At 36.8% G+C, this 12,037-nt stretch overlaps 1 protein-coding gene across 1 annotated transcript in view; it reads left to right on the forward strand.

The window, feature by feature from the left end:
- Nucleotides 1–12,037, forward strand: part of LOC136875987 (solute carrier family 7 member 14) — a 446,413-nt gene that overhangs the window by 413,064 nt on the left and 21,312 nt on the right. Inside the window, exon 9 of the mRNA XM_067149601.2 lies at nt 7,904–8,094. Coding sequence (XP_067005702.2) covers nt 7,904–8,094 — 191 coding nt within the window. The remainder of the gene's footprint in view (nt 1–7,903; nt 8,095–12,037) is intronic.

The raw sequence follows: 12,037 nt of genomic DNA on the forward strand, positions 1-12,037 counted from the left end.
CTCATTCTAAAATCCGTTATAGAGATATTTTGATTTCTCAGAAGGTTGGTAGTTCCATGCTTCAAATTACAAAGTAAACTATTTAACGGAAGGTAATGGCTTGTATACCATGGGGCCGTGGTATCAATTCAGAAAACAATGGAACATTTCAAAACTGTACTAAAATTCGTCCCACCAGTGCATCCCCACCTTTTGTGCGGGACTTTGATCCATATCAGAAGGAAGTGAATGACAGACGGATGATAATGACCACGCTAATGAAGATCAACCTATCATAAAGTGATGGAAGAAAATTCATGTCATAGTGCTCAGTGATATTACACAGCATAACTCAGTAATGCTCCGAACTGCTTCACTCATTTTTTCTTTGATCAGTAATACTTGCATTGCTTTTTTCATTCGTAGAAGTAAAATATCAATGTGTATCTCTTACAATAATGGAAAAGTAAGTACTTTAATACACGCTTTCTATTGAGACGTGTTGTACAAATTATTTAACCGTATTATACGTCCAATAAGTTATGAGTTTGGATACTAAAGTTAAAGGTCATTACTATAATATTCGCAAAATAATTGGAATGACATGTTTTTTCTTATTAATAGCAAAGTACTCCAAAAATATGCCGTAAGTGGCAGGTAAATAAACAATTTTTCTACAACTGTAACCATACATTGGATTCGTACTGAAACTAAATTACTACGAATGTGTCCTATTTCTTATCAGTTTTTTTTGAAATCACGTCATTGGTACTTGTTTCTCTTCCAGATAAGGCCATTCTTCGATCCTTCACTTGTTTGTTAAAGATAAGTTGATTACGAATGCTGGTATCTTAGTTCAAAAGCCGCCGATTGACTGTTGACCAGCGTAGTAGGTTAACGGCCCTAGACGTGAAACCATCATATCGTCGTTGCTGGAGCAAAACCTCCTATGTGATAATATTTTTGGAGATATACAGACCCGCAGTACATACATTATGAAGAGCGAGAATGCCTTGATGATATGCACTCAATATTGCACCTTAGCAGACAGAACCTTACCGGCCAAAGTTCTAAGCTAAAATATGTCACATAGGAGGTTTTGTCCCGGCAGCGACGATATATCAAGGCCCATTTGTAGCTGCTGAAATTTTCTCACCTTTTACATCAAATATCTGCCTCTATTTCATTAAGTGATAGGCAAATAGCCAAACATATATATAAAAATTCAAGTGGAATTTGTTATACCGTATTGTTAGTCATTATTCCTTTCAGTTAATCATTACCGCTTGTACCTACAATAAAGACTTACAACGGCAGCCAAAAGTCATTTTTCACCTAAAAAAAGGGTTCTCTAAGAGTTAACATTTCGCTCTCAGTGTTGAATTGTTTATTAATACACTTCCTATATTTGAGGGAAAATACCTTTTACAAGTTTTGCTTGTATCTGTTAGATATCCCCCTGTGAGTGGGGGTGGTAGAATAACACCATCGGTATACCTTGCCTGTCGTAAGAGGTGACTAAAATGAGGCTCTTAACTCGGGATCGTGTTTTTGATGCCACCATGGGGCCCTTAGCTGGGTCCTGTCATTGTTTTCAGTTACTTGTGCCAGGCTCCTCAGTTTCATTTATCCGATCCGACCTCCTTTGGTTAAATCCTATTCTTTTCATACCCCGACGATATTAGAGCATTCGTGGCCTAAGGATTCATACATTTTCACGCCCTTCGTGGCCCTCGTCTCTTTTTGGCGACATTTTCATTTTGCGATATTTCGGAACCTTTAAATTTTCTCACTCTGATCCGTGTTAATAGAGGATGTTTTCCCATTTGTACTTCCTATTAAAACAATAACTGCCACAATATGTTAGGTAAGTAAGAAATACATTGAGTTTTATTGTTCCATCTCTTATGTTTTGAAGAAGTCTGTACTGTATATAATGATTAAGAAACGCCATTTTTAGAAACTTAATTTAGCTGGCAGCAGAGAGGAATGGAAACGGTGCATCCATATTTAAACAACTATTCTTATTACAAGTTCATTACAAGAACATACCTATATCATACTGTATGCTTTTGGACTCAGGGAAACTAACTCTATTCAAAGAAGTGAAAAGAATGTATTGTCGTTGCGCCTCGAAATGTCGTTATGTGACAATGGTGAAGGAAGATATACTGACCCGCAGTACATGTATCACGAAAATTTGTTGATACATTCATGCAATACTGAACCATAGATGACAGAACGTTTCTGGTCAGAGTTCTAAGCTGAAATATTATTACATAGCGGATTTTTCTAGGTGCAACGGCGACATGGGGTTTTGCTGACTTTGAATGTCCAAGTGCCCTTAAGTATTCGTCAAATCCCTCGGGCAGCACGATCATGACCTTACCTTAGTAAAATATGTCTAATACTGGATTGAACGTCGTCTAACCCGGTCGCAGATACTGGCAAAAACACTTACCAATCACCGCCACGAGATGGATTGTGCAATGAAGTCCAATCCGGTGATTTATATTTGAACGAGTTGGTCATGTTGTTAGGGTCCCGAAAATGTGAGCTTGAATCCGGGAGATAGTGGGTTCGAACCCAACTGTCATCAGCGCTGAAGACGGTTTTCCGTGGTTTTTCATTTTCACGCCAGGCAAACGAAAAGTCGTACCTTAATTAAGGTCACGCCCGCTTCCTTCCTACTCCTATTCCCTTCCTATCCCATCGTCGCCATAAAACCTATCTGTGTCGGTGCGAAGCAAGGCAAAATTGTAATATGTATACAGGGTTATTCACCTAAGGTGTTACACGGAAATATCGTCTAAACCATTAAAGATATCGGCATTCTGTTTTCATACTTGTAAATGATATCCAGGGACTTGTAAAACAGTGTGCTACGTATTCTCATTGGGTGTTTAATAACCGAGGTATTAATACTAACTCCATATTTTAAATAGAAATTCGTGCAGCTGGCTTGAAAGTTCAACTGTGTACAAGTTTAAATATATAAATATTTTCAAAATCGGACAGTTACTTTATGTAATATAAATAAGAACAACATGCGCGGTTTTGCATGCCACATTAGACACTGTATTGTGGCTACTCCACCCGCCACACTTATACCTTCATCTCCTTCACACAATATACATAACATTTGTTTGAGCGCCAGTTGCTTTTTAAATAAAAACAACAAAATTTGGTAGAGCATACCTCTTCTATCAATTATCTCAAGGCGTGAGGTGATAAACTCACATATCTCGCAATATACAAGGATATGGATCAGGACAATATTAAATTACTGTTGCGTTTCCACAATTGAGGATTGTACATGGAACTGGAATCACTTATTATAATTAAAATGAAACTGAGTTTATGACTATAATTTACGTCACAATGAACAAGCATTGACGTCTTTTAATTTAACAAAAAATATATATAGTGAGATTTGCGGTAATATTAAAAAGAAAATTTAAGCTAAACCAAAAAAGCTATTGGCATGAACTTGAAGTGAGATGTGATATCGCCGCTGATTACATTCTTCTTCATGTTATGAATGCATAACATGTCTGATGTTTTAATTACCTGATGTCTGCATACACCGCTGTTGAACTTGAAATTCTTGGGAAAACCTATGAGCTGAAGTCGGGAGCCGTCTGCTGTTATCTTCTTATATAACAAGGAGTTGGCCTACATACCATGTACGCGTGTAGGGAGCTCCAATGTAATTACGTCCACTCAATATATTATAAGAAATTGGAAAATATTATTGAAACATCTTGTGAAGTCCATCCTCACAAGAAGATGATGTTTCTTTATCAGCATAGTACCCGTCTCTGCTCGGATACAACCACCACTTGTAGACCTCGATTATTACAAGACTTCTTCAAACACAACTCTTAGCTCTGACCATCACTCTAAGACCACATCTTCCATTTGATACATCTGACTGATACATATGATCTGATACCTCTCACCACCGTTGCATCGAATTTTATAACCTCGCGATGACGACTCATCTGCCTACTCTCTGTTCATCCCTTCCACCTCAACATACAGTAGCTGGCGAATACTGACACTTGGTCGCAATCATGTGCCCATGCACTGATGTCATCAGTCATGTGTCGTATAAGCGTACCCAAGCGGATTACCGTTGACCATGCTGCATGAGTCATCGGAAAACCTACTTGCACATAACATTCTCAGTTAAACATAGCCTCGATTGCAAAATACTATGCCAGCTCATCTAGCCAGCGTTACAAGCCACAGAATGACTATATCAAACCAACAAATCTCACTTACTAATATACAGCATAATTACAAACATATTCACTTAAACTATGATTAAATACAATAATATGCGTGATACCTAATTATTACAGTCTAAATGATGAGAAACAGAATATAAAATCTAACAAATCGGGTTAATAATAATAATAATAATAATAATAATAATAATAATAATAATAATAATAATAAATACTGAATGGAATCTGTAACGCTGTTGTACGGTTACAGTATAGTTGGGCAAAGACATATTGACACGGAAGTAGTTTCCTGGGTGCGATTGCAGCCACAGAATGGATACCAGGCATGTAAACATATAGTACATATCTGATGGGTTTGCAAAGTGTATATGAAGGCGAACTCATGATAAGGCAGAGAGGAAAGGAATAAAAGGAATAAAATAATTACTTTGACTTGGTACCTTTGAGATAGGCCACGGCCGACGTCCTTTCCAAATCCTTCCCATTCCCAACCATGGGGAAAGACGCCAAACAGAGCGCAACCTGTTACACATGGATTTCAAAACAAAACAAAGCAAAACAAATAACAACTTTAATCTTACTTCCCCGCTGTGTGTTCGCCAGTCATACAATAACGTTGCACACCCAGGGACGGTACATCATATTTTGTGTATAGTTGGGGACAAATCATGACGACCTCGCCTCACACCACTACCTTCCAGCGGCAGCTCGATGTCTATTAGCGACTTAATAGGATTTACTACCTCTACTGCAGCCCGAGTTGCCAAATCGGCTACTGCACTCTACACGAAGAAAGGGTAAATACTACAGATAGTGAGGAAGAAAGTGATTTGGCAGCTTCTCCAAAACAAACAAGGATCCCTTAGAACTCATTAACTCAGCAGGGTGCAGGGTGTGATTGACTACTGGCTTCCAGCTCGCTTCTAGGAAGTGAGGACGTCATGTTTTGTCCCCAACTATACGATAGTTTACAGTACATGTCTGGTATCCGTTCTCTGGCTGGAATCAAGGCCAGGAAACAGCTTGCGTGCCAATACGTCCTTAACCGAACGTACGCTGTTTGATGCTGCACGCAAAAGCTCAAATGCGGTTTTTATTAATATCTCAAAAAGTAACTGTCCAATTTGGAAAATGCTTACATATATGAACTTGTACGCAGTTGACATTTCAGTCCAGCTGCACGAATTTGTACTATTCCATTTTAAAATATGAAGTTAGTATTAATATCTCGGCTATTAATCAGCCCCATGAGTATTTTACAAGTTCCTGGGTAGCATTTATAAATATGAAAACTGAATACCGATATCTTTAATGGTTTAGACGTTATTTTCGTGTAACATCTCAGGTGAATAACCCTGTGTATCATCTGCATGATAGTTTGCATGCTACAGATGTGGCTAATAATATAGATGGAGGGGTGGTACACAGGGTAATCAAATGCTTCATTACAGAATACCCTCAAAATGTATTTACATATTACAGCATTGTGTAACATGTTGTATTTATTATATCTATAGTATATGCCGAGAAAATGTGCATGAGCGAGCGAAATGGCCGTGCGGTTAGAATCACGTAGCTGTTAGCTTGCATTTGGAAAACTGTGCGTTCAAATCCACCGTAGGCTGCCCTGAAGATGGTTTTCCGTGGTTTTCTATTTTCACATAACTGGGGTTGTACATTAATTAGACTACGGCTGCTACATTCGCATTCTTCGCCCTTTCCCTCTAGCAAATACTAGCATAAGTATAGTCCATGCCCAATTCAAATGCAACGTCCACATGCGGGGACAAATATATTGTAATATCTTAATATCAGTTCAATTTTTCATCGATTTCATTTAGGATGCACATGGTGGCTCTAGTAAACTTTTCACCTAAGACATTTTCTGATTATTTGAAGATAGCTATATGTGGTTTTCACTTAGGGGACTGACGATAAAGAGAATATTGAAGAACGTGCAGCATGCTTCCTGGGCTGGAGGACTGGATACTGATGTATCAAGTATTGGAACCGGTAATTTGAAGAGTGACTGGTAAGCTTATCCACCCTGGAGTATATTAGCAGCTATTTCTCTCCAAGCGACGGGCAGAACATGTTTATGTTGGCCACGCAGTGTGCGACACAGTGTCTTATGAAGGGAATCTTTCCCATACAGTTCATCCTGGAGCGCAGATATATAAATTGTGTCGTGATCCCGACTATCGGTCTACTGCTTGAAAAATTTAATTCTCAATTCTGTTAGCTGATTTATGATAGGATTGTTGTAGGCCTCCATGAGAAACCAACACCGGATTTATGGCACGAAAAATTAGTTGAATATCGCATTTGAACAGTTCCGAAAAATATTGATCTTTCTGTCACAGAAAAATAAAATGGTTGGGAGTCGGTTACAGCAATAAGATTAAAGAAATACACTGAACGGTACGATGCAGTGTGATCATGTTCAGTGAGCTGCAAAAACCGATTGTGTGTTTTCAGAAAAATCTACAGATCGAGCGATGTTTCAGAAAAGGATTAAATCGGAATGAAACTCTGTTTTAATTTCACTCATTCTCTGCTCATGATTTTCTGGCAGGATACAAATTAGTTTTAAAGTACCTTAAACCATCAAAGAAATTAAGGGTTTTGAGATGACACTGAGGTGAGTAATCCGGAAGTTTTGGGCCTCTAGATTCAGGACTCAAAATTCCCACTCCGTTTTCTTAGACTGAACGGCGAAGTATAAAATGTTCTGGAATACTTTGAAAATTTACTATCGAAGTGAATTTCCATGCAAATCGGTGCTTGGAATTCATAACGAAATCGGATTTATCGTCCATCAAAGACAAAAGGGAAAGACCAGATAGGTGTTGATTCGGTTTTCCACCATAAGTATAGGGGCGTATTACCCAAAAGTGAAAGCCACAACCTCACATTTAGACTCTTGATATGCCTTTGTGAATTCCCTAACCGTTTATTTCCGGTAAACGTTTGATACAGGGAAGTGTCCGCAAAGAGGTGTAGAACAAAAGGTATGTATTTTTGGAGGAGGATTTTCTTTTCTCCTTATATTCGTTTCTTAGGCAAAATATTTATTAAAACACATCCATACCTAAATTCGTCAAACTGGAGTGAAAAAAATATTTCGATTGCTGCCTCAATCGTACAGATTGACAACATTTTTGAGCTGATTAGGGACCTTTGAAAATAAAACTGGCATGTGTACCCTTTTAAAACGGATAAGACAAAAGGGAAAGACCAGATAGGTGTTGATTCGGTTTTCCACCATAAGTATAGGGGCGTATTACCCAAAAGTGAAAGCCACAACCTCACATTTAGACTCTTGATATGTCTTTGTGAATTCTCTAACCGTTTATTTCCGGTAAACGTTTGATACAGGGAAGTGTCCGCAAAGAGGTGTAGAACAAAAGGTATGTATTTTTGGAGGAGGATTTTCTTTTCTCCTTATATTCGTTTCTAAGGCAAAATATTTATTAAAACACATCCATACCTAAATTCGTCAAACTGGAGTGAAAAATATTTCGATTGCTGCCTCAATCGTACAGATTGACAACATTTTTGAGCTGATTAGGGACCTTTGAAAATAAAACTGGCATGTGTACCCTTTTAAAACGGATAAGACACCAAACGAAAAGTGAAAATCACCTAAAACTTATATTTCTCCCTTTCAGGTGTTGTACAGCAATCAGCTACATCCCGATCAACTCAGACAGGCTCTGGGCGGGAACCAACCTCCTCAAGCACAGGCACCCACCGTTATCGGTTCTGCACCAACATCTCACCTGGCACACGCGGGTGCCACTGGTCTGCATCATCACCAGACCCAGCAGCAGAGGATCATGGTACGGAGAGTGACCAGAAGGTGAGGTACATTTCACTGCCCAGTTAAGATTCAGGGATTTGATTTGCTTCAATTTTGATTTGATTTGATTTGATTTGATTTGATTTGATTTGATTTGATTTGATTTGATTTGATTTGATTTGATTTGATTTGATTTGATTTGATTTGATTTGATTTGATTTGATTTGATTTGATTTGATTTGATTTGATTTGATTTGATTTGATTTGATTTGATTTGATTTGATTTGATTTGATTTGATTTGATTTGATTTGATTTGATTTGATTTGATTTGATTTGATTTGATTTGATTTGATTTGATTTGATTTGATTTGATTTGATTTGATTTGATTTGATTTGATTTGATTTGATTTGATTTGATTTGATTTGATTTGATTTGATTTGATTTGATTTGATTTGATTTGATTTGATTTGATTTGATTTGATTTGATTTGATTTGATTTGATTTGATTTGATTTGATTTGATTTGATTTGATTTGATTTGATTTGATTTGATTTGATTTGATTTGATTTGATTTGATTTGATTTGATTTGATTTGATTTGATTTGATTTGATTTGATTTGATTTGATTTGATTTGATTTGATTTGATTTGATTTGATTTGATTTGATTTGATTTGATTTGATTTGATTTGATTTGATTTGATTTGATTTGATTTGATTTGATTTGATTTGATTTGATTTGATTTGATTTGATTTGATTTGATTTGATTTGATTTGATTTGATTTGATTTGATTTGATTTGATTTGATTTGATTTGATTTGATTTGATTTGATTTGATTTGATTTGATTTGATTTGATTTGATTTGATTTGATTTGATTTGATTTGATTTGATTTGATTTGATTTGATTTGATTTGATTTGATTTGATTTGATTTGATTTGATTTGATTTGATTTTTCAGCCTTGATTGAAGAAGACTTTCAGGTCATTTTTGTTGACTTCCTGACTAGAACCGCTGCTGCCCATATAATTAAGCCCCCTAGGTTGACCTCCAGTATGAACTCCATCACTCCTCATATTCCAAGATCATAATGGTGGGACTATTCGATGATCAGACCTGAGGTCTCCGGGTAAGATGCAGACAGATGCTTCTACACTACAAAGATAAAATGAATTATGTTAATGTCAAATTAGGTTTCCTCGACAACGGGTACATGGAAAGAAAAATTTTAAGACGGTTTTACTCTTTGGGAAGAACGCGTATATCGGCGAGAGTATTTAACTTATGATTATGTCCAATATCTCAATTGACAGATACAAGAGAAGGCTACTTGTTGCAAAAAAAGTTTAACAAATGAAAATCTGCAAGTTTGTTTTCATGAAATAGCGCTTCAAAGTAAGACAAAATGTGTACTAAATATGTGACGTCACACGCACACTCATGTATAAGACGGCGCTGTGTTGACTCGAGCGCTTAGCTGGAGATTAGCTGTCGTGAATAAGTCATGGTCATAAAATGTTTCTTTTATTTCTAATAATTAATCTACGAAACCCTAAAAAAAACTGCGGCTGTTACAATAATGACAACCTACCGCCAATTATTTTAAATGTCCCTACTACAGTGTACCTGTGGAACACAGTAATAAAATCGTTAATAATAATAATAATAATAATAATAATAATAATAATAATAATAATAATAATAATAATAATAACAACAACAACAATCTCGAACATCGAAATTGACATTAAGGAAAAGACGAATGAAATTCTTCGGCCATCTGACTAGATTACCAGAAAATTGATAGACAAAAAGGATAATAGATTATGTAACCTCGCTTAAGAACTCAACACCCTGGCTTAACGAATTTCGAAAGGACCTCAAATATAAGTTCAATAGACAACCTAGAAAGAGACATCTTTAGACACAATGTAATCAACTGGGAAGTTTAATGAGAGCAACAACAACAAAATCACTACAGACCAAAGTGGTCAGCAGAACGCAAAGAAGCCTTCAGGGAAAGAATGAAAACCTATTGGAAAAACAATAAGAACCCACAGAGGAAATGTTTGAGTTATTTGCTTAACGTCTTCCAATATTGGGAGAATTCGCTACTACTACTACTAATAATAATCATAATCATAATTTATAATACATTTTCTGATGAAGGACCGTTGTTCATTAATTCTTTTGTCTCGTCTTAAACGGCAGCGTGTAACACAGGAGGTTGGTTTCTTGTGAAAATGAAAACCTAAAGATTAAATGAATAATAAAAGAGGTGATACTATTAATATCAATAATAATCATATCATATCGCTTTAGCTACCCAGTACAGGTATTTTGTGTCGACGTCACTTGGGCTGCCTCACAGTTTACTGCAGCAAATGACAAGGAAATGGCGACACTCTTCGGTGACCTACAGCTCACTTTAAATTTAAAAACCCTGTGCATAATCGAGAATTTCACTTATAGATCCGTTTATAATTTACAATTGAATATTAAATAATCCGCAACCTAAACTGCATAAAATATGGTCTATCCTGAATTACCTGTCTACTACATTTACAACTGTGTGTACCCCAGAAAGTGATGTGACAATCGACGAAATGTTGTGTGCGACGACACGGGTTTCCACATAGACCGTGACGTTGAAGATTTTTAATATCTCCAATTAATTATAAATTGTTTCCACCTGGATGGTGACCTCCCAGATGAGAACGAGCACTTCAATTAAGAAACACTGAGACATTTATCCGCACGGTGTAATAAGTTTCGCCAAGACTCGTTATAAAATGCAATCAGAACACCACTCCAAGAAATTGAGTTTTAAATTAACCTCTTTCTATATGGTAATTGGCCCATATCTCCGACTAGAAACATAAATGCTGATGAATGTGGAATTAGATTTCTTTCCACCTCAGGCAATAATGTTAGAAATACTAACTTCGAGATTTGTTCAGTACTGGAGCTTTTGACTTAACTTGTATGTTGTAGAAAAACAAGTATTTATTTCCTCACAAGCATCTCTTGTCAGATAAGAATATGAGAACTATCTATAGGGATTGCCACAAGTGGCTTTAATAATAAAAATAATAGTAATCATAATATAAGCTGGTGCATATGATTTTTTAAGTGGATGGATATCGCTTTGTTGGAAGAAGGCGAACGTCATGGTTGTACAACATCAAGGTAAGTAAAGGCGTTCGAAGTGAACAGCATGTTATGTACTTTGAGTAATCAGCCTGAAGGCTGGTTTGATCTTCAACAACTTCACTATCAGCTGTCGTAGAGAGCCTAGGTCTCATTGAATAGAATTACTAGGGGGATGAGGAATGATATTGTTTCCCGTTGCTTTCCTCTCTGAGCCAGGCGTTGATAAGTCTGCCAACCACACTGAAATGCAATCACCAACAGACCCTATGAGTGACATTTTCACTCCATTCATAACAGGTACTGACTCCATTAGGAATGATATTACCTCTGTAGCGTCGCTCAATCACCTTCATGTTGTCAAATACAAGACTTATGAGGCAGGGAAAGATCACTGAATGTAACAAATTTGATCTAGCCCATACGGGAAAACATAGAGCCCTGTAAACGTTAATTCCTGCTAGTTCAGTCATGATCTAGAAATGATAATCATAAAAGCAATAATATTGTTCTTTCTTGCGTATTTGAGGAAAAAAATGGTCAGGTTTTCCGGTCACTCACCTCAGTAATTCCTGTCTTGGACCGTAGGTGAATTGTCCCTGGAAAGTCCTTTGTAACTCTGATGTATAGTAGTCCCATTGATGGAATGCCGCCAATGTTCATCTTCTCAACTCAGTGAGCCACGTATATCTCTAGTCTTCCTCCAGAATTACTATACCATCTTTTTTATACTTTTTCTGAGAAAGCTGTTACCCTCTGCGATAGGCGAATGAGATCATTTGGGGTTTTGTCCTAGCAGTCTGCTCAGGATCCCACCGTAGAATCCTCATTTCAGTAACGTGAAACAGTTTT

This window comes from Anabrus simplex, chromosome 6 (genome assembly GCF_040414725.1).
Source record: "Anabrus simplex isolate iqAnaSimp1 chromosome 6, ASM4041472v1, whole genome shotgun sequence".
Taxonomy (NCBI): Eukaryota; Metazoa; Arthropoda; class Insecta; order Orthoptera; family Tettigoniidae; genus Anabrus; species Anabrus simplex.